We start from the raw sequence: 23111 nt of genomic DNA, 5'->3' as shown, positions 1-23111 counted from the left end.
TCCAGCTGAAGTCGGCTGTTGATCAAGTGAATGCAGAATGTACCACAGCTCACATCATCACCACAACTATGAAGCAAGTTGCTAGGGTGACAAGTAAGAGTCAGTGCTCCTCCCCACACTGTTGCCGAAGCACAGGGCATTCAAGGGAAATCCCTCTGCTCCCTGTCAACGTTAACCTTTTACAAGCAGGAGGAATGGCTCAGCTACAAGCTGCACTGGAAGATGGGATACGACTCAATCCATCCACATGTTTGAGGCCACTGGAGTTACCCAACGAGGGCCCAGATAGCTTGAAATGTGACCCTTCATCATTGAGATTGCTCTGCCACAGCTCAGTCACACACAGCTACACTACTGGACAACTATATTGTGCACAGAAACAGGCGCGGATGTAGCGGACGTGGGTAGGGCATGAAAAGTGACTATGCAAGGGGTTGTTTCCCAGCATTTATTTGCTTCCGCAGAAGACAAACACAACACACACGAGTTGCCTTCTGGTCCCCTTCTGGACATCCACTCCCTCAGCAATGCAAAACGACAATGTGAGGAGGAGGGGGGGGGGCTACGGAAACTCAGGAGGTACAGGAAGGCGATGTGCAGTAAGGCGATTTCCACAGGAATCATTAAAAATAACGGTAAATAAAAATTACCCAATAAGATAAAATTCACAAAAACTAAGTGGAAATAAAAATTATTAAAGTGTATTTTTCCACTCTGTTACATGGACCCTAATAATCCTCCGTCTGAATTTCCAGTCAACTTGCAACTAAGCAAAGAGTCATTGACACTATGAGGGGTTGTTGCATTCATATCAGGGCCATCGAGGGACGCCCTGGGTCACTATGTGGCCTACTGCAGAAGATCCTCCTTGATCTGGGAGGAATATGAAGACCTTTCTTGTCAGCTCACAACAGCCTCTGAAAAAACAACAACACAACCCCACGCTGTGTTTTCCCACAAAGGAAGGTTAAAAGTGCTCATCAGAATCTGACTTACACAACAGGAAACTTTTGTAAATAGTTTTGAACCAACAGGCTATATATTCTGTTCCTGATGAACACAGTGAGTGGTCCTGAAACAAGGACACTGCAGAATTTTTTTGTGAAGCCTTTCGTTGGGGGACGATTTTGCAGCTATTTTACTACTTTCCTTTTTCTTTTAACGTTTGTTATAATTTAGGGAAAACTGGCATATTGACTTAACTGCAAGTAAAGCCTTGCTCAGCCTAGTTAAAGCAAAAAGGGCAAACTTAGGCATGAAGAAATAAATGCAGCAAGATAGGCCATCGCTTACTTTCATGCAAACGTTTGCAAATCTCGTGGACACTTTCTAACACGAACAGTGCTTCCCCCCGTTGCCTTCATTAAACAGCAGAGGATCAGAGGGGGGTCCTCACCACGTGGCGGTGCTTGAGGGTATTCCGCAGCTGTAAATCTAAGTGATGTGCACATGAAACATAAAGTCTATACGCGGACTCTTGCAAAACATCTGGGACGGCTCTTCAGCAGGACTGAGTGTTAAGCTGACTGCGCTTGAAAACAGCCAAATCACTTGTGACACGGCTGTCGGTGATCCAGTTCGATAATTCGCCGCCCTTGACGGATTCGCCCGCGCTAAACCGCTATCCTATACTGTAAAATGAGAATAAAGGATACGGAAGAAACGTCGACCGTCAAGGATTAGTATGGCTCCACACATGCAATGCTCTACAATGTACGGAGACATTTTCGATACAAAAAAAACCCCAACCTTTTATTACTGATACGTCATCCAAATAAAATTTCAGCATTCACACGCAGTCTAAAAACAGACACTCCATTTGATAAAACACTGTGGCACAAAAATATAAAGACAGAAAAAAGTAAGGCAAATTCTTTACAAAAACAGTGATCCATAGATAAATATGACATAATATGAAATTAAAAAGGCACAAGGTATATAAGAAGACCATGCAGGCACGTTAGGGCGGAATGGGGTTGGTCTCACTTGGCTAAAGTGGCTTTAATTTGCATGTTGGTATCAAGACCACCTTTGCTCTGTTGTGGCCACGGGACCTTAGTGGCAATGTGGATGAGGCGGAGGATGACCCCCCCCCCCCGTAAGGATGAGACAATACATTAGCAGGTGGCTCATACTGAGGTAAAACAGCATTTGCTCACTATAGTCGTTAGGAAAACCATTGCACAGTTGAGATGCTTTTCCATATGGCTTTAAAGTTATGAAACTCATAGGTTGATCTAATCAAACTGTATGTTCAAAATTCCCTAAATAAAACAGTCAGTCTCTGATAAAAAAAAAAAAAAAAAAAAAACACAGATAGTAATTTTGGCCTGCAAACGGGAGGGTCAAAGCGCGTAACTATAAAATGGATGTTCAATATTACACCACCAGGGGGAAGCATAGTGCCATATAATGTACTTAATCCTGTATGACTGGACCACTTCGGTGGCACGAGCCACCCCACACAGCAAAGCAAGAAGACAGGAAGCCTTGGGAAGTTGTTTGTCCCTTGTGACGACCCATCCAAAGAGTAGTAAAACATTTAAAACAGTGCTGTATCTGAGCTGGGAAACGAAGAGCTCTCTTCCTATGAGTCTTACCTCAACCCCCCCCCCCCAAAAAAAATAAAGTATCCAGGGTTGGCACCTTTAACACAAGGGTGGTAGCCTGTTTTCAACAGAAGGCCAGCTTCTCAGAGCATAAATGACTGAGTGTGTTTGAAATCTTGGTGCTAAAGGGGAGGCAGAGAGAGAGAGAGAGAGAGACAGAGACAGAGAGAGAGACAGAGAGAGAGAGAGAGAGAGAGAGAGAGAGACAGAGACAGAGAGACAGAGAGAGAGAGAGAGAGAGAAAATTTTACTTGTGGCATTGAATTTTTCATTCCACATCTTGCAGATGAATACAAATGTTACAATATCAATCAGGCACGCGGCGATATTCATTTGGTAATGTGCGAGCCGCTCGTGCTTATGTCAGCGCTTTCATTGTGTCACCGCTCGGTGTCCATCAAGGAAGAGACCCAGAGAGGGCGGTGGGGGGGGGGGGTAGAGTAAGAATCAGAGGATGAGAAAACACACTCACTTCTTGGGGAGGAGGGATGTAGTTGACATTGGACCTGAAAGACAAAGACATCATGAGCGCACTGGACAGTTTGACACGGGCAGAAAGAGGAAAAGCAGCACGAGGAGGACAGCTGTATCCTGAGTCATGTTTTGCCCTGTATGAATAATGGACAACATACATGGCAAGCCTCCCAGTGGGTACAAAGGAAAGCTCGCCTCTCTGAACCTTACATGACTGCGCAGGACAGCACTGAGCAGGGAGAAGTGATGCACGGGGGAGGCTGTTGTTCTGTCACAGAGAATGGAGCCTGGGTAAACCCTATTGGCGAGCCCAAGCAAAGATCGCACACACACACACACACACATGCATGCACGCTAGTACCCACACTCGAAATCCTCCCGAGACAGCCGGTATCTAGCTAGCTGTCCGACTTGTTTGTCTGCCACCCTGCTTGTCCGTCTTCCCACCTGCCCACCTTATCCGTCTGTCAACCTGTCTTACGTGTCACACTCACATGTCCTCAGTTCTGTGCAGGTTTTGGCTGCTGATGTGGGCTGCACCGTGACACTCGGAGATCCAAAATGACCTGTAAGGGGGTCAACGCTCAGTTTGAGGGGTTCGAAAGGTCAAGAGTTCACTTGTAAAAAAAAATAACAAATGGAACAATGCACACGGCACACCATGCTTTTACGGGAGGGTTACTACTGGCAGCAATGTGCTACCATGCAGCCAATGGTGATGCGGAAGCAATCCTGCCAATCAAAATGCCGATGCTGTGAGCGGAGGTCAGCGGTGAGCCAATCACATGCAGCGATGCAAAACCCCACGTTACATGTCGTATTGTCGTATTACACATCGTACGATGAGGATTTCTTTGAAAATCCCAGTGAGACAAATGTACACCTACATTTCACCGGAAAGGAATGAAAGCAGTGGAGGGTGTAATTTTTCATAGGCATTTTACTTCCCCTCTTTTCTTACATAGGAAAGATAGAGTGGCAAAACAGGGGGTGCCATGCAACACATGACAAATTCCAACCTGGGGAGGTTGCGATTAGCGCTAAGCCCACTTGCTGCACATTAAATAGTTTAGCCACCTATAGTCGAATCAATTCATTGTTAAAACGAGAATATTTTGCTTCGGCAAGGTTGGAGACAGACGCCCCGGAGAGCTGAGACCACCAGTCCATACTTTCGCAAAGTTAGAGCAATGGTGCTAAAGTCCCGGGCCTCGGAGACTAGAGGTACTGTGCAGGTTTTTTACTCTGTCATGTATTCCAGCCTTCTAGATCAGGGAGTTTTCAGACCTGACACAACAGGTGACTGTAATGAACTACCTGGCAGACCAGAAAACCAGCAGGACTGGTGGTGCCCAAGGACTGGCTTTGAAAACCACTATTTGAGAGCACTGACCCGAGATCTGATTCCCTAATTAACATCCTTTTCAGTTGTATCCGGCCATCACCACTCTTCTGACCCCACTCTTCCGAGCCGTCCCGGTCGCTGCTCCCCCGCCTCTGCCAATCCGGGGAGGGCTGCAGACTCCCACATGCCTCCTCCGATACATGTAGAGTCGCCAGCTGCGTCTTTTCACCTGACAGTGAGGAGTTTCGCCAGGGGGACGTAGTGCGTGGGAGGATCACGCTATTCCCCCTAGTTCCCCCTCCGCCCCGAACAGGCGCCCCGACCGACCAGAGGAGGCGCTAGTGCAGCGACCAGGACACATACCCACATCCGGCTTCCCACCCGCAGACACGGCCAATTGTGTCTGTAGGGACGCCCGACCAAGCCAGAGGTAATATGGGGATTCGGACCGGCGATCTCTGTGTTGGTAGGCAACGGAATAGACCGCTATACGCTACCCAGACACGCCCCCTGATTCCCGTTCTGATTCCCATTACAGTCCTTTGAGCCTAATAGGTAGAACTACAGCTCAGATACACAAGCCTGCGGTACCCTACTAACTTGTGTGTACTACTGGTGCATCATTGACATCATGTCACATTGTCTCCGGGTCTTTGTGAAGTAGCCTGTTCTATAAATAGGGAGTCGACAGTGACAGCTCCAGTTAGCTCAGTGGGATAAGCATCAGACTTTAACCCAGACAAAGAGCTTTTGCCTTGGCTTCAAACAGCATTTTACAATGACTTTGCAACTTACACGCTGCACAATATTGAGCTAATTATGTAATGAGTCGAAGACAAGCGCGTGAGTAACGGGACGACACGGGTTTTGCCGCCCGGGTTTTCAGGCTTGAATAAGCTCTTTTGCAATGGGAACCACTCTGATGATATTGTGCAGCAGACTTGATTCCATTAGCAGCCGTCTGTAAAAGCAGTTTATGTCCGTCCACCTCTCGAATCCACCCCATCTCTGGGTAATCCACGTCTAATTCCAGGTACCGTCTGTGTAATTACTGTGTTACTGCCAGTGTTTGTGTCTCTGCTGATGAACAGCCACTTCTCACTGCACAGTTATTAGAGTCACAACGTGACCCGCTGACGGCTGGCTCAGCGATGTTTTCGACCTTTTTTCTTTTCTTTTTTTTTTACTACTTTATCCCCTTGTGGAAATCATTTTTCTGGATTTAACCCATCCTAGCTGTGTAGCTAGGAGCAGTGGGCAGCTGCAGCACCCGAGGACCAATCTTTCCATTGCCTTACTCAGGGGCACAGACAGGAGTATCAACCCTAACATGCATGTCTTTTTGATGGTGGGAGGAAACCGGAGCGCCCGGAGGAAACCCACCGCAGACACGGGGAGAACATGCAAACTCCATACAGAGAACAACCTGGGATGACCCCCCCCAACCCCCCCAAGGTTGGTTGGACAACCCCGGGACTTGAACCCAGGACCTTCCTGCTGTGAGGCGACGGCTCTAACCACCGGGCCACCGTGCCGCTTTGACAGATGTACATCTGGTCACCCATAACAACCGATATGACGAGAAACTTTCTCGTGGTTTTGTACATCTGTCGCTGTCCATCACTGATCACCGGACGGGCAGAAGCTCAGACGCTGCTGTTCTCGGCCACAGACACACACACACTAGCACACACATACACACACACACACACAGCTGTCACTCTATATCGTCCTGACGCAGCACACAGACACACTAACACACAGTGCGATGTGGAACAACCCCCGCCCAGGGCAAACCGTTAGTCCCATCACTCCACTTCACTATATAGAATATTAGTGTGCCACTGCGCTTGGTAAACATCAATGTTAATGTGATCACGGTGCTCTTACCTTCCTCTGTGTCCTGCTGGATGGATGGGTACATTGGGAAGACAAAAGAAGAGGGAGAAAAGAGGGTGAACGTCATTTTTTTGGCAGAAAGTAGAAAGAAGAAAAAAAAAACGTCTGGGAAATCGATACTCGCATGCGGGTGAAAGAAGAGGACAGATGGCAGGAGCAGGGAAGCAAACAAACTGCTTCTTCGGCACAGCGAGATAGACAACCAAAGTGGAGAGACAGACGGACAAGATGGGCAGACAGACTCACGGCTGAAGAATCCGTTGCGGTGCAGCAGGAACCCCCCACATCCACAGATGACAACCAGGAGACAGACCACCACCACTGTCACCACCACTGCAACATTGACATCCTCTAAAGGGGGTGAGAGAGAGAGGGAGAGAGGGAGGGAGGAAGGGTTCAATAATAGATTATGTGAGATGGGGGGAAAAAGGAGGAAATGCGAGTTCCGGTTGCTCGCTGAACGAATGAACGTGGCGGATGACAAAATGGAGGGAAACGCTCCACTTTTTTGCTTCGTTTGACTGAACAAGTCTTGTTTGGTGCAGGGAGCTACCTCACGAGACACCACAGAGGAAGACGGTGGTAACCTTTCCAGTGATCATTAACTGTATTAACTTTGAGGACACATGTAACCTGTTGTGCGAAGACGTCCGTTTGTCCTCCGTACTAACATGTGCTACGAACTGATGTGCTTCACTCCTAAATCATAAATATGCCATTTTAAAGACCTTCCCGTGCACATTGTGCATGTTATGGGATGAGACTGGCGTTGTCTAGCAGAAGGCCATCACATGACAAAATGGCTGTATTGCAGCCATAAGGCAAGCGAACTCTTCTACCATTATCAAATAAGTGGCTAAAACGAACTCCGGTGGGCTCACCCCTGCGTTAGCAGTCTGCATATCTGCCCTCGTGGAGATATACAGGGAAACTGGGGAGGTCTAAATATGACGAACCTATACTGTTATCACCCCCCCCTCTTTTTTTTCTCCCCAATTATACCAGGCCAATCTGCTCTCTGAGCCATCCATCCCGGTCACTCCTCCACCCCCTCTGCCAATCCGGGGAGGGCCGCAGACTACCACAGGCCTCCTCCGATACATGTGGAGTCGCCAGCCGCTTCTTTTCACCTGACGGTGAGGAGTTTCGCCAGGGGGACATAATAACAATAATAATAACAATAATAATAATAAATCAATCTTATATAGCGCTTTTCTAACACTCAAAGTCACTTTGCAATAAACGGGGTGAAACAAGACAACAGATAAACATAACACAGACATACAGGGGTGGATGGGAAGGGGGCGCTACGAGAGGGAGAAGCGGCAGCCACACACGATGCCAGCAGTACTCTCCCACTTAGACACATACAAAAGGGCAAGAAAAACAAAAAACAACAGCACTGTAGACGTTGATTTTCTGTAGGGGTTTACTCCCGTAGCCTCTCCCGAGGTATCCACTAGGCTGTGGCACTATTTAACCCATAGCTGGGGGCTGGTCCGTGGGCATCAGGGAATATCCACCCACCGGTGGGCCTGCATACCGCACGTCTAGGGGCCAGACCTCCTCCGGGTCCCTTGCAGTTCAGCCAGGGTCCAAGGTGTACCCAGTTACCGTGTGTCGCCACGAGGAGGCGCTACATAGGGCTTGCTTTTGCAGAGGCTATGTACTGGCAGGGAGAGACTTAGGCGCTCAGCTCTCCTGTTTGCATTTCTGCTAGCCAGCGGTGAAGGTTGAGAATGAGACAGAGCTATAACATAGCCCGTGTTACCGGTTTATAACCCCCTTGGAAGATCTAATTAATATTCGTCTGTCTGTGCTATGATTGGTTGAGCGTGAACACTGTCATCATACAGAAGAGACGGAGGGTCTCTTCTGGTGTGTGTGAGTGAGAGAGAGAGACAGAGAGTGTGTGTGTGTGTATGAGAGAGAGACAGTGTACCCTAACCCTAACCCACGCTGTCTTCCCTTCTGACGCCGACGGCTAACGTTAGCTATCGAGATTTAGATGTTTAAACCAGCCACGACCGCTACAACGAGCAATCACCCTCCATCTCTTCTGTATGACGACAGTATCCATACTCAACCAATCATAGCACAGACAGACGAATATTAATTAGATCTTTCAAAGGGGTTATAAACCTATAACACGGCCTATGTTATACCTGGTGAGACGTGACGGGCACAGAACACTACACCAACACACAGGGGGGCCCAACTCCAGGCTTCGAGGGCCGCAGTGTCTGCAGGTATTTGTTGCAGCCATGCACTACACACCACCCGAATTAACTAATTCCTTTCCCTCCTTGGCCCAAGAGGTGAGCTAATTAGTTAAATCAGGTGGTGTAGTGCATGGTTGGAACAAACACCCACAGACACTGCGGCCCTCGAGGCCTGGAGTTGGGCACCCCTGCACTAGACGCTTCACAACAACCCCACTTCTTACACAAGACTCACTGACATTCTTGTGTAAGAAGTCTTGTGTAAGACACAATTAGTATTTACAGTTCAAGAACTAAGAAATCTTAAGTTCTGGAACTGTAAATACTGTTACTTTATAAACTTAGGGAGTAGCTACAAGTTGAGGCATTGTGAAATCTGCAGGAACTGAATTTCAGCATTGCTTCAGAAACTTCCTTCAGCTTCCTCGTTTTACTTTTACAATTCAGCTGTTTTTATTATATTACACAATGTTGTAAAGATGTAGCGCGTGGGAGGATCACACTATCCCCCCCCCCCCCGAACAGGCGCCCCAACCGACCAGAGGGGGTGCGAGTGTAGCAACCAGGACACACACCCACATCCGGCTTCCCACCCGCAGACACGGCCAATTGTGTCTGTAGGGACGCCCAACCAAGCCGGAGGTAACACAGGGATTCGAACTGGTGATCCCCATGTTGGCAGGCAACGGAATAGACTGCTACACTACCGGGACGCCCGAACTTATACTGTTAAAATAAACACACAAGTACGTGCGCAATTACCGATGGTCATGCTGTTGCCCTCACACATCTTTGGCTTTCCCACTCCATTGGAGGCTAGACAGCGGTAGCGGCCGGTGTCCTCCTTGGCCACCGCTTTGAACTCCTGAGGGAAGCGAAAAGAAAGCTAATGAGAGGTTTGTATGGGGCATAGTGAACTCATTTGTGGGCCACAGGTGCCCGTACCCAAGAACGATAATACTCCTGCTCAGGCTTCAGTTTGAAATTGAGAGGAGGCTGTAAGATGGTGCAAAGGTATCACCTTATATGTAAATGCACACACACACACACCCATATATATATATTTATATTTAAAATCGGCAGTCACTCATGGTCGAGGATGACTGTCTCCCTTCTAGGTCCTTGTGGGTCTTCAGGTGGGCATAGAGGCCGATGCTGGAGCCACATATTTTGGGACAATGTGGGCAAGGCTGTGAAGAAGTGGTTGAGGATGTGGTTTGGACCTCTCTGATAACGCACTCCTTTCTGAGTCTGCACTTGTTTTCAGCAGCACAGTAGAGGTCATGCTTATAGTGCTCAGCAGTGTGTGTGTGTGTGTGTGTGTGTGTGTGTGTGTGTGTGTATATACATATATATGCATACATACATATATCTAGATATAGATATATATAGATGTATATATATAGATATATAGATACATACACACACACACATATATATATATACATATGCATACACACGCACACACACACACACACACACACACACACACACACACACACACACACACACACACACACATATATATATATATATATATATATATATAGTTTCCTTTATTAATCCCTTTGGGGAAATTCAGTTACTGCAAATTAATCCATCCTAGCTGTGATCTGTGTAGCACGGGGCAGTGGGCTGCTGCCTTGATGCTGCGCCCGGGGACCAACTCCAGTTCTTTTCCCATTGCCTTGCTCAGGGGCACAGACAGGAGTGTAAACCCTAACATGCATGTTTCTTGTGATGGTGGGGGAAACTGGAGCAGCCGGAGGAAGCCCACCATGGACACGGGGAGAACATGCAAACTCCACACAGAGGACAACCTGGGATGACCCCCCCCCAAGGTTAGACAACCCCGGGGTTCGAACCTAGGACCTTCTTGCTGTGAGGTGACAGCGCTAACCAATGGGCCACCATGCCGCCCCAACACACACACACACACACATATCCCTCACCAGGACTCCGGTGTATGCGTTGACTATAAAAGTGGCATTGGGCTGGCGCGGGTTGAGGGGTATGCTGTCTTTGAACCAGGAGTAGGTGGCTGGTGGGATGCTCTGGCGGTCCCGGCACCGCAGCTGAACCACTGAGCCTGTCACTGCAGAACTGGGAATTTCACATGACGGGGTTTGCGGTGGCACTGGAAGAGACAGGATAATCACATGAAAGTCGAATAGTATTCAGAAGTACCTTGTTATGGTTTGGTTCAGCCAAATTCTCCTGTACTCCACATCGGCCCGTGCGTATGCAGGTTTTGATTCCAACCCGACCCTACGCTGGCTGAGTTGGGAGGCTGTGTGAACCTGCACACACATGGACCTCCATGAAACATGAGTACTGCTGGCCCACTAGCATAGCAGATGGGGGGGGGGGGGTGGATCACCACACAGGACACAAGAAAAAAAGAGTATATTGCTTTACTTTTTTGGGGGGGGGGGGTTTCCCCCTTTTTCTCCCCAATTGTACTTGGCCAACTATGCCACTCTTCTGAGCCATCTTGGTCACTGCTCCACCCCCCTGCTGATCCTGGGAGGGCTGCAGACATATGCCTCCTCCAACACATGTGGAGTCGCCAGCCGCTTCTTTTCACCTGACAGTAAGGAGTTTCACCAGGGCAATGAAGCGTGGGAAGATCACGCTATTCCCCCCAGTTCCCCCTCCCCCCCCGAACCTACCAGAGGAGGCGCTAGTGCAGCTACCAGGACACATACCCACATCTGGCTTCCCACCCGCAGACATGGCCAATTGTGTCTGTAGGGGTGCCTGACCAAGCCGGAGGTCACGCGGGAATTCAAACTGGCGATCTCCGTGTTGGTAGGCAACGGAATAGACCGCCACGCCACCTGGACGCCCTAAAAACGTATATTGTTGATGTGAGGGAGATGAACCACCGCTTCCAAGAGAACGTGAGACATGCAGATAGAGGCTTGCGCCCAAAACAAATTCAAGAATATTTATTCATCCCACACAATGTGCAGGGTGGGCCTGTAAGCAGAGACCCTGTTGTGTCAGGCAGAGGACAAGTGGTCAAGCCCCCATGGCGGCCGGTATCCATTGTACACAAGTGTCCTTGAGCAACACACTGAATCTCTACAAAAGTTAGCTGACCCTGCGCTCCGAACGCTTCAGATATCAGTACCAAACGGTGGTATTCGTCACAAGCCAGGCTGGCCGCCCTGATTAAACAGGAAAACGAGAAGACACGGCTGCTGACTTACTGACTGAGAAGACATGGCTGCCGACTGACTGACTAGGAAGACATGGCTGCTGACTGACTGACTGAGAAGACACGGCTGATGACTGACTGACTAGGAAGACATGGCCGCTGACTGACTGACTGAGAAGACATGGCTGCTGACTGACTGACTGAGAAGATACGGCTACTGACTGACTGACTAGGAAGACATGGCTGCGGATTAACTGACTGAGAAGACACGGCTGCTGACTGACTGACTGAGAAGACATGGCTGCTGACTGACTGACTAGGAAGACATGGCTGCTGACTGACTGACTGAGAAGACATGCCTGCTGACTGACTGACTAGGAAGACATGGCTGCTGACTGACTGACTGAGAAGACATGGCTGCTGACTGACTGACTAGGAAGACATGGCTGCTGACTGACTGAGAAGACATGGCTGCTGACTGACTGACTGACTGAGAAGACATGGCTGCTGACTGACTGACTGACTGACTGACTGACTGACTGACTGACTGACTGACTGACTGACTGACTGACTGAGAAGACATGGCTGCTGACTGACTGACTGAGAAGATACGGCTGCTGACTGACTGACTGACTGAGAAGACATGGCTGCTGACTGACTGACTGACTGACTGACTGACTGACTGACTGACTGACTGAGAAGACATGGCTGCTGACTGACTGACTGAGAAGATACGGCTGCTGACTGACTGACTGAGAAGACATGGCTGTTGACTGACTGACTGACTGACTGACTGACTGACTGACTGACTGACTGACTGAGAAGAAATGGCTGCTGACTGACTGACTGAGAAGAGACGGCTGCTGACTGACTGACTGACTGACTGACTGAGAAGACATGGCTGCTGACTGACTGACTGACTGACTGACTGACTGACTGAGAAGACATGGCTGCTGACTGACTGACTGAGAAGATACGGCTGCTGACTGACTGACTGAGAAGACATGGCTGTTGACTGACTGACTGCACTCTCACAGATGTTTCTCAAGTCATTCGTTTTCAGTTCACATTTCTGTGCCTTCTCCGTTCACACACACTCGGCTCACCGAGGACTTTGAGGGTGACGTTGGTCTCTCCTAGGGTGACCAAGTCCAGCGGGGCGCTGATCTCGCAGCGGTACTCCCCCGCGTCCTTCTGGGTCACCTTCCGCAACGTCACCGTCGCCCCTTCGATGGCAGCCCGGCCCTCGAAGGGACCTGGGGAGGACAGACAGAAGGTCAGGATGAAGAGGAATAGCAGGAGGAAGATCCTTGAGGTGAGAATTAACAAGCAGTATTTAGCAATGGGGGGGGGGGGGTTGTTCGCTGAAATACACCCACATCCACTTTGCAAACGGGCATGTGCATGGAAAGGCCCGGGGGGGGGGGTGTTACTTATACACAATGCATCCAGGGAGAAGTATAAAGTTGTCATTTGCCTCGCCTTGTAAGACTTTAGACTCCATCTTTGAGGCAGGGTTTAGTTTCACCTGTGTCCAGCTGCAAATGGCCTCCTTTCAAACTGACTTCAGGTACAAGAGACGGGACGGTCAGCGAAGGTGATGAGACGGAGCGAACGGGACTCCCGGGGGACTCGATATGACTGAGAATATTTGAGGTTGTCTGACTCCTCTTTTTTTGGGGAGGGGGATTTTTCCCCCTTTTTTCTCCCACATAATAACCGGCCAATTACCCCACTCTTCCAAGCCGTCCCGGTCGCTGCTCCACCCTCTCTGCTGATCCGGGGAGGGCTGCAGACTACCACATGCCTCCTCCGATACATGTGGAGTCATCAGTCGCTTCTTTTCACCTGACAGTGAGGAGTTTCACCAGGGGGACGTAGCATGTGGGAGGATCACACTATTCTCCCCAGTTCCCCCACCTCCTTGAACAGGCTCCCCCGACCAACCAAAGGAGGCGCTAGTGCCGCAACCAGGACACATACGCACATCCGGCTTCCCACCCGCAGACACGGTCAATTGTGTCTGTAGGGACGCCCGACCAAGCCGGAGGTATCGAACCAGCGATCCCCGCGTTGGTAGGCAATGGAATAGACCACCACGCTACCAGAGCACCCTTGTCTGACTCTTCTTATCATGAAAAAGGCGAGGCAGACAAATCCAGATGGACGCTCTGATCCATTATTTATTTAACTCTTTAAATCCACACCGGTCGTGAGGGGGAAGTGTAGGGGACGGGTTTCAGAAAGACTCTAACCCGCGACGACACAGAAACGAGCACCAAAGGGGGCGAAAAATTCAGTGTTTGCAAGAATGGTGCAATATTTCAAACAACATAAGAAATGATGGACTTCTTAAAATACCTCAGTGTGTTCTTTGCCTCATGTATCATTGAAACATGTATTCGGATTATTGATATTTTGATTTTCTTTTTTTTTTTTTGGTCTATTTATTGTCATCTGTTTGGGCTTTTAACTTCTATTTTTACTTCTCTGTTGTGAAACCCTTTGTACATGTGGATTTGAAAAGTGCTCTATAAATAAAGTTTATTATTACTATTTAAGTCAACATAAACAATCTTTTTCCATTATATTATGAGGCAATATTCTCCTGCAGCCAAGGTGATAGTGGCTGACGCATGCTGCACACCCACACATGGGTGGTGGTGGTGGCTCTGTGTGTGTGTGTGTGTGTGTGTGTGTGTGTGTGTGTGTGTGTGTGTGTTCTTGTACTTCTATCTCTATGAGGATCCATTCGAGTATTTAAACTATCAAAGTGAGGACAGTTTGACCGGTTCTCACTTCTTTAAGGGACTATATTTTAGGGTTAGGACTCGGGTTTTAGGGTTGAGGTTAAAATCAGGATTAGGTGAAGGTCAGGGTAAGGGTTAAGGTTAGACATGTAGTTCTGATGGTTAGGAATTGGGTTAAGGGCTAGGGAATGAATGTAGTCAATGAGGGGCCTCACAAAGATGGAAGTACAAGAATGTGTGTGTGTGTGTGTAGGGTGTTTACGAGGTGTTTTCACCTCTAAAGTGGCCGTCGTAGTAGACGAAGGACACGTCCGTCCCCTTCTTCTTCCACTCGATGCGGGGGTTCTGGTCTTTCTCGGTACGAAACGTGCAGGACAGCACCGCATCTGGTCAGGGAGCACACAGAGAGAGTTGAGGCTGACCAGTGGGGCTCGTAATGTGAGACAGCGAGCCGCTCGCTCATCACCTCGGCCGAAGGAATTGCTCTTTTGCCCCACTGAACATTAACTGAAGCTTAATTCTTGTCAACACGAATCTGGAAAAAAAAAAAAAAACGTAATTTTTATTAAAGTTTCGAGGCTCGCCGTCTTTCCGTCTCACCTGAGAACTCCTGCACCTCCACCTTGCTTCTCAAGGTCAACACGGTAACGGGGGCTGAGGGAGAACCTGGTAATGGGGGAAGGGGCGGGGATGAGAGGGAGAAAAACAAGGAAGAGAGAGTGAGTGAGTGAGAGCGAGGGACAGAGAGACGGGGAGAGAAGAGAGGGTCGAGTATGGTTCAGAACGTGATATCTCTTGTCATCCATTAGGGGGCAAGGTGAATTGGTGAAGTGGCGCACGTTGCCCGCCAACTGCAAGAGGAGAATGCTTAATTGGCGTCTTTGGTCTCTCGCTCACTGCAAGCCGGGCTAGCATCTGAGGCCGGGACGCGCGGTTAGGTCCGACTGAGGCCTTCTCGGTGAAATCTGAGGTGAAGGCAGGATTAGTTCCCCCTGCCTTAATCCTGCGGGGTTAAGGAGTGTGCCGGCATATGTTATCTCCTCGCACACTTCCAACGGCTTGTCAAGATTAAGCTAAAGGTGGATGATGTGTGGTCAGCATTAGGAAGCGGGGGGAAGACTTTCTTCGTGTGTGGCAGCTTCTCTGTCTGTCTGCATGCCATTGATACCTTGGCAACCAAACAGGAACAGGAAGTAGGAGCTGGTTTCCTGTGCGCTGATTGGTTCCGGAGGAGGATAATTGTTTGGTCATTCCGTTGTTGTCTGTTATCTGGGGGGAAATGGCAAATGGAAGGGAGCAAACATCGGATACACACACACACACGCACGCATGCAACTGACAAATATTTCCTGTTGTCAGATGCAAACTTCACATTGCCAGAAAGTTCGTTTTTAACACCAATTAAGGAAATAATTTAGATCTTCAGACTGAACGCCATGCATTTTTTAGAGTACACAATACATTTTGAATGAGACTTAAGGCTCAAGCGACTCACTGAAAGCATTAAAGGACTAGCGATTTAATTTTAAGGATATGAAAAAAACATCAAAATTGCTGTTAACAGGCTCTCGTGCTTACAGTATTCATACACCACAACCATTCTCCCGTAACACCCACACAATCTCACAGTTATTTTTTTTCCCCTTTCTTCCCTTGTAACCTTCTTCAAATACCAGCATGCATACGTACAGATAAAAAAAAAATCTGACATTATGAGTTTAAAAATAAGCGACACTATTGTGTGACTTTTGCTGTAGGCTAATAATACCCTGTCATTACAATGGTCATTTCCACGAATTAAAGCTACCTCAATTTAGCGGATGAGTCATTTAGTAATTGTCGTTGCTGGAAACCACTCTGCAGTGTAAGTCACCAATCTGTAGGGCATTTTGCACAAGTAACCGCTAGCTAGCTGACTCGCTAGCTTCCTGACTCACTAGCTTCCTGTTTGTCATCTTACATCCTGCATGAGGTTGTTATGGTTTTAATAGTGGAAACAAAAGAAAGAGAAGTCCAGCAGGAATTCCAGGAGCCCCCCCCTGCCCCCCCGTCCGCCCTGTCCTCACTTCTGTGAAAGGGCAGGGCCGGATTTATTATAACAGGAAGTCCGCAATGTTGAATGGCCATGAAAACGGAGCACAGAGGGGACAAACAGAATTTGGATTAGTAAGAGCGTTAAGGCTGGTGCTGAAGTAAATATGGTTTATTGCAACGACAACTCAGCTAATAACTATTGCAGTGTTAGAAATCAAATGCGGCAATACACATCAGATACTGTTTGTTATAGTTATTTCATTGAAACCATAGGCGTAGATTTGGGTATGGACGGGAGGCGATATGTCCCTACCAGTGTCAAGGGACTAGTGGATTGTCCTGAGGAATATTTTTGTTACGAATAAAAAAAATAAAGAAAATAAAGAACTGGATCAGATGGAGACAGAACAGCCATTAAAACCCACTGAAATTCAGTTCACAAGTGCAACTAGTTCAACCACGGAAAACTAACAGCGCTTGTGGAATAACATTAAAGGAAAAATGTAAATGGATTTGTGTATATGTGCAACCAGTACTGATGAGTACTGTGGTGGACTGAAGCAATAAAGTCCCCACTGTGTACTTAGGGTTGCCAAGTCCTTGAAATGGAAATAAGGAACAGGGGACAGGGACGGGGGTTGGATGGACGGGGCGTTGCGGGCATAACAAATATAATGTGCCTTACACTACACACACATACACACACACACACACATATATATATATATATATATATATATATATATATATATATATAAAATAAGGAGCGTTTCCTTATTTTAAGGAACGGTTGGCAACCCTACGTGTACTATACTGACGTGAAACTCAGCGCCTACACATCCCAGAATCCCTTGCTGCACGCTAGCTCTCGCATCGGCGTCCGTAAGAGCCTCGGCGCTAGTGTTGTGTGACGTCATTTCCACTATCGGAAACGTCACACAGCCGGGCATTGTTTTTGAACAGCATGTTTCGAGGGAGATTAGCGTATTAGAAACCCTGCTAGGCGGCACGTATAGTTTTCCCATCCGCGAACTGACGTCACGGCGCGTCACTTGGCGGTCGGAAAAAAACACGCCGCCGCCCCCGAGACGCGGAACGGTCGGGGACAACAGCGGGTGTTTTAACGCGCTAACAATGGCCCCTGTCGCAGATAGACGGGAGATGAGGTTGGAAATCAGGGAATTCTCCCTTTTAAATACACCTTGATCGCATGTAGGTTACGGATCTGCGTGACACTTTTTAAAGCCCTTGTGGGAGTGCGGGAATGAGGAGACGGAGAGATCGAGTCGGTTACTCACCACACAAAACACCACCGACACAGCGCCACCTCTCGTGGCAACCAGCTAACCGCCAGGCTCGCTGCAAACATGGCTCCGCCCCGGAAACTACGCAGTGCCTACGTCAGCGCTCTGCATGTCTGCCTTAAAGGAGCAGCAGCCCCCTGGTGAAGCTACCCTCAACTGTGTATCGCAACACCCTATAAAATTCATGTTTTGGACCAATTATATAAGCAGACGTGCACTGAATAGAGGTAGCTCTTTGCGCGCGTGTGTTGGTCTGACAAAATGTCCCTACTGTAACCTTAGTTAGTTACTGTACGCATTTTAACTAATATTTTATTTATACATTTACACGTGTAACACTTAAATTGTTACTTAGTGTCCCTTTGCCTACGAGTGAATATTAGTTCCTACCCGCAGTTGTTTAGGAGGGACAGTTATATGAGCGTCCCAGAGGGGGAGTAACATGGTGGTAGAGTGGGGGTAAGGGCGGGGGAGGTGGGGGCAGCGTGCTGTCTTGTCGTGTTGGTGTAAATTGAAGATGACTGAATAAAATACACAAAGAGGACATTGTAGCCCGCCTTTTAACCACACGCCAGAAGAACTGGGGAACGCTACCAACGCAGAAAAGAAGGGTTGTACTCAGTGGCGGCTGGTGCTAAAAAAAATGGGGGGGGGGGCGCAATTTACCTTGGCGCAGCACACCTGACAGCTGCTTTAATGTCCACACAGTCACAGTTATTAAGAAGGACAATGTAACCTATTGATTTTATCAGGGTTCGTAGACGGTGGATGATTGACAGTCGAGACGAGGCGTGGTGGTGGGTGCCAACAAGATTGACAGCCACGTGAATTGTCCAATCACATTAGATCAAAAAACGTTAAAACAATGCCAATTCGTTGCCAATAATAATGGGAGTGTCTGGGGCAGCACAGAACTGCGCCCCCTGGAAAATCTGAAGAAACCAATCAGACAGCAGCCTCAGGGTCACTTGCTCGCCACAAGTTTGAGGGCTTACATAACGTATGGCCGGCGCCCCTCACCCGGGAAGTACATGTATTCAGACAGAAATCAACCAAATACCCTTTGGAACCAATATTTAATGGCTGCTGACAGGCGCTCGCAGACTGAAAAAAACACTTTTTATTTCATAAATATTTGCATTATACAACTAAATTATATTTAACATGTTTCAGTAGATTTTCATCTCTTGATATTTGAAGGGGGCGGCGCCCCCTGCGCCCTGTATTAGCCAAACCCACGTCCTTGCTTTCAACACCGTAGAAAAAGCACGAATTTCACCTCCTCAGAACTAGGATTGGGGGTTGGGGGGGTGTTAATTAAACACAGCAGTCTCCCCTCTCCGTGTTTGCCATTAGTTCATTTGTAGTAGTGTAACAGGATTATCACTGGACCCTGGCACGCGTACCTGCGAAACCGTCTGAGGAGTTAAAAGGATGAACAAGAGAGTTAGAGAGAGCGACACGCCGAGATTAAAAACAAGAGCAACAAAAGGAGGGATGGGGGGGGAGACTAAGAATAGAACACAAAGGAAGGGACAAGAAGAGAGAGCGAGGCAGAGGGGGACAGGAGGGAAGAGGATGAGCGAGGCAGGGAAGAGAAAACGAGCAAAAGGAGAAGAAATGTGTGTCTGTGTATGGGGGGGGCAGGGGGGTAGGCAGGCACGCGCGGAGGCATGAATATTAGAGCGGGGCTCAACGCGAGGGAGATACTCTCGGGCGGTAACACGGGGGACGGGAGACGCTCTTGTCACATAGTGTGAGTCAAAGGGCCAACGCCACCTTGAAGGGTGTCTCTTTGAGATTACGAGAAATGTGGCGAGCCTGTCAACAAGGCCCCAGTTTTTGCCACTGCCGTGTCCGTCCGTCCATCCGTCCATCCGACCAACTCGCCGCTGGGTCAGGGACTCGCTGAACCAGACACGCACAAGCAGCGGCGTCGTGGGGGGGGGGGGCTCAGGAAGCCTAGAATTAAAACCTTGTTTTGCTTTGCAAATGTTTATTTCTAACCAATTGGTGTCATAACTCCAGTGAAAATGGGGCCAATACATCGCTGGAGGGACTCAAAGAAACTAGTGCGGGCTGTCTGAGGCCCCCTCTCACCCCCCCTTACAAAAGGTGCAAAATGGTTTAGTCCGCCCCCTCACGAGCACCACTCAATGCAGCTCATCTAGTTAGGTTAAGGTTAGGTTAAAATAGATGAATGTACTGCGACTGTACAGAATATACCGAGTGTTAAAACTCCAAAAAAAAAAGTGATGCGTGAGAGACAAAAGAGGGAAGGGGGCCCCCAGAGACGGCTTATCTACAGGGCCCAGAATTTTGTGCTACACCCCTGCGCACAAACACAGACGTGGACATAGACATGGGAACAGGGGAGAGCTTACACTCACGGATGTGGACACAAAAAAAGACACAAATTAGCGAAGGGGACTGGACACACACAAGCACTGTGTGCGAGCTCCCGCCACCTTGACCTCTCGTGTTGGTTCCTGTCCTGTCACCGCGCACATTTGTCAACACCTCGGTCTTCTAGTCCAACACAAAGAGGCTCACACGGGCCTGGCCTCTGTTGGGGAAGAAGGCCGGGGCCTTGACAGGCTCAAACACACATAATCACAACCACTCCCATTCTAGAGTCTCTGGTTCATCTGAAATACACGTCTGTCTGACCGCTGAAGGAAATCGGCGTGTCCGGAAGGAAACTGACACAACCGCGGGGGGGGGGGGGACACACCACACAGAGACGACCGGCAGTGAGCCCACAACCGTCTTGATGTGAGGCGACAGCGCTAACCGCCCTTGCACATGTGCTGTGTTTTGATAAGCAGAACAAAATAAAAAAATCTGGTCAGGACTTTGTGGCTGAGACGCACACGGACAGACACGCAGCCAAAAGCGTGGGCGCATGTAAAGACGAGCATATAGGGGACACATACAGACTCTGTGCTGCGTTATAATACCGCCATGTTTACGCCGAGAGAGCTTAAACCCACGGAGGGGCCACCGCCCTCCCGCCCCAGCCAAAACACAAAAGATGGCACGCTTGCTCCTTTGGCACACGGGGCCTCCTCTCGCTATGTGGTCCGTACCGAGTGTCACAAGAGAATGGACTGGGCGTTCCGCGCGCTGTGCAGAGGTCCAAGGCCCGGCACAAAATATAATTAGGGCACTTATTCAAATGAGCAAGTGGCTACATTTGAAGGCGAGCGACGTACTTGCCGAAATGACATGGTGTGATGGTTTGATGTGCATAATGAGAATGCAGAGAGCCTACACATTTCAGTACCGTGCGGGGAGTCAGAAAAACAGGGCGAGGACAGTGTGTGTGTGTGTGTGTGTGTGTGTGTGTGTGTGTGTGTGTGTGTGTGTGTGTGTGTGTGTGTGTGTGTGTGTTCCTCGGAACAAAGCCCTTCTGTATGACTGTAACCCTGCACTCCTCAGTGAGCAACAGCTGTCTCAGTCAGACATGGTGTGTGTGTGTGTGTGTGTGTGTGTGTGTGTGTGTGTGTGTGTGTGTTTGTGTTTGGGTGTGTGAGGGAATGAATTAGACGGAGAGCTAGAGACAAATGGAGAGAAAGTGAGAGGTAGAGAGAGAGAGAGAGAGAGAGAGAGAGAGAGAGAGAGAGAGAGAGAGAGAGAGAGAGAGAGAGAGAGATGGCGAGAGAGAGAAAGAGAGAGAATGAAATGGGGGTGGGATGGAGTGGTGGGGAGGGGGGGCTGCCTTTGCCACAGAGAGCCTCACCCCAACACACACTACAATGCTAAAATGTGGCCAACCACAACTCGTTTCCTGGACTATTGCACCTTTCAGGTCAGCGTTGATTCGCGGCTGCCCCCTAAATGCCAACGGTGTATCCCGTTGGCATTTATCGCCGTGCCCCCCTCCCCACCTTTTTTTCCTGGGATTAAACGATATTTGTGCCGTGTTGTAAGAAAAAGGCCTCAATGCTACGCACGACTGCTCCTTGAACCCACGACCCACCCGGGTGAACAGGTGGCCGATGGGGGGAGAGGGGGGAGTAAAAAAGGGAAGCGGAGGAGAGCCGCGCGTTATCTGAGTCACTCGCCCTTGCTTCGTCCTGTCCACACCCACACCACAGCCCCCCCTCACCCGCAATCACATCAACCCAATCGACGAGGCCCGCCTGAAAACTCTCGATAAGCCGCTGGTACTTCTATCCCGTCTCCGCGGGTTTTAAATTCTTCTCTTTTTACCAACTTCCTTTTTCCTGCTGACCCCCGGACCCTCTTTTCTTTTTTTTCTTTTTTTTTGCATCCTTGGTCTCATTCCTGCTCTGAAAATGTCTTGATGCATATCATAATAGTTAAAAAAATAACTGGGGAGGGGGGGGGCGGGGGAGAGCTCTGCCAGGAGAAACGCTATCTCAAGCGGGGAGGTGACACCTCGTCTGCCAAAGCCGGTGCCCGCTGTGCCGCCCACACCCCTGGGTGGCGTCCTGCCAACGTCTATAAGGGAGCCAGCCCGGCTCCGTACGCACGACTAAACTGCCCATCCGTTTGCACGGTTAAAGGCTTCAACGAAGACAGTGGAGTTGGGGAGTAGGGGGGGGTGTTTCAGCACGTGCACAAAGGTGCGAACTGAGTGCTCATCTTCCATAAAGCATCAGCGAGTGAAGTGACAGCGGAAATGTGACACACGCAGAAAACGTACAATTATGCTGCTGCCATAAGCGTTTCCATCATCTATGCAGAAGCTGAATACTGCGCTCTGGCGCACGCACGCGAACGCATGCACATACACCACGCGCGCGCATGCACGGGGAGGGTATGGGGGGGTCATGGGGTCATTCTTCTGAATGAATCATTTAACACATCCCACACCGGAGCTCACTTACATTGCATCAGTAAAATAACAACGGGAAGATAAAGTGACGGTGTCTCCATTATCCACAACTCTCGGCGAAGTCGGGTCTTGCGTGCCGAGCCCCGAGGACCTGGTCTCCCACTCTCTCGTGGCAACTCCTGAATTATTCCAGTTTTCCGGGACGCTCCGTTTTCGCCACACATACGCGCGCGCACACGCGCACACACACACACACACACAACCCCAGCAAAACAAACAAACAAACAAAACTGTTCTCTCCGGGAACGACGGACCCGGCCGGACGCACCTATGGGGGGGTGGGGGGGTGGGTGGGGGTGTCGGGGGGAGGATCAGCCAAACGCAAAAAAAAAAACCCTTCGCTGCGGCGGCGCGGCGCTTCCAGTTGGTAGCCGGGTGAGACTGAGGCTGAGCTCCACGCTGTCCCGTGTTGCGCTCCCTCGGCACTGGCTTAATGGGAGGAGAGGG

At 49.2% G+C, this 23111-nt stretch overlaps 1 protein-coding gene across 4 annotated transcripts; it reads right to left on the bottom strand.

Moving 5' to 3' along the window:
• Positions 1-1731: 1731 nt before the first annotated feature.
• Positions 1732-23111, bottom strand: jam2a (junctional adhesion molecule 2a). Of its 4 annotated transcripts, none has more exons than XM_056301216.1 (11): positions 22657-23111; positions 15063-15128; positions 14738-14848; positions 12819-12968; positions 10502-10686; positions 9312-9414; positions 6574-6678; positions 6319-6334; positions 3578-3649; positions 3082-3115; positions 1732-2731 (listed from the first exon to the last, which is right to left on the bottom strand). In XM_056301216.1, exons 1-11 carry the CDS (start codon positions 22826-22828, stop codon positions 2693-2695), a joined length of 1053 nt encoding a protein of 350 aa, XP_056157191.1. In that variant the 5' UTR covers positions 22829-23111; the 3' UTR covers positions 1732-2692. The 4 variants fall into 4 exon arrangements, with proteins under 4 accessions (XP_056157191.1, XP_056157192.1, XP_056157194.1 ...); XM_056301217.1 differs by having other exon boundaries at positions 6319-6331; XM_056301219.1 differs by lacking the exon at positions 3578-3649 and having other exon boundaries at positions 22657-23109.

Source organism: Lampris incognitus, chromosome 21 (assembly GCF_029633865.1).
Source record: "Lampris incognitus isolate fLamInc1 chromosome 21, fLamInc1.hap2, whole genome shotgun sequence".
Lineage (NCBI taxonomy): Eukaryota > Metazoa > Chordata > Actinopteri > Lampriformes > Lampridae > Lampris > Lampris incognitus.
The sequence above is the reverse complement of the archived record's forward strand: the minus strand, read 5'-3'. Positions and strand labels throughout refer to the sequence as shown.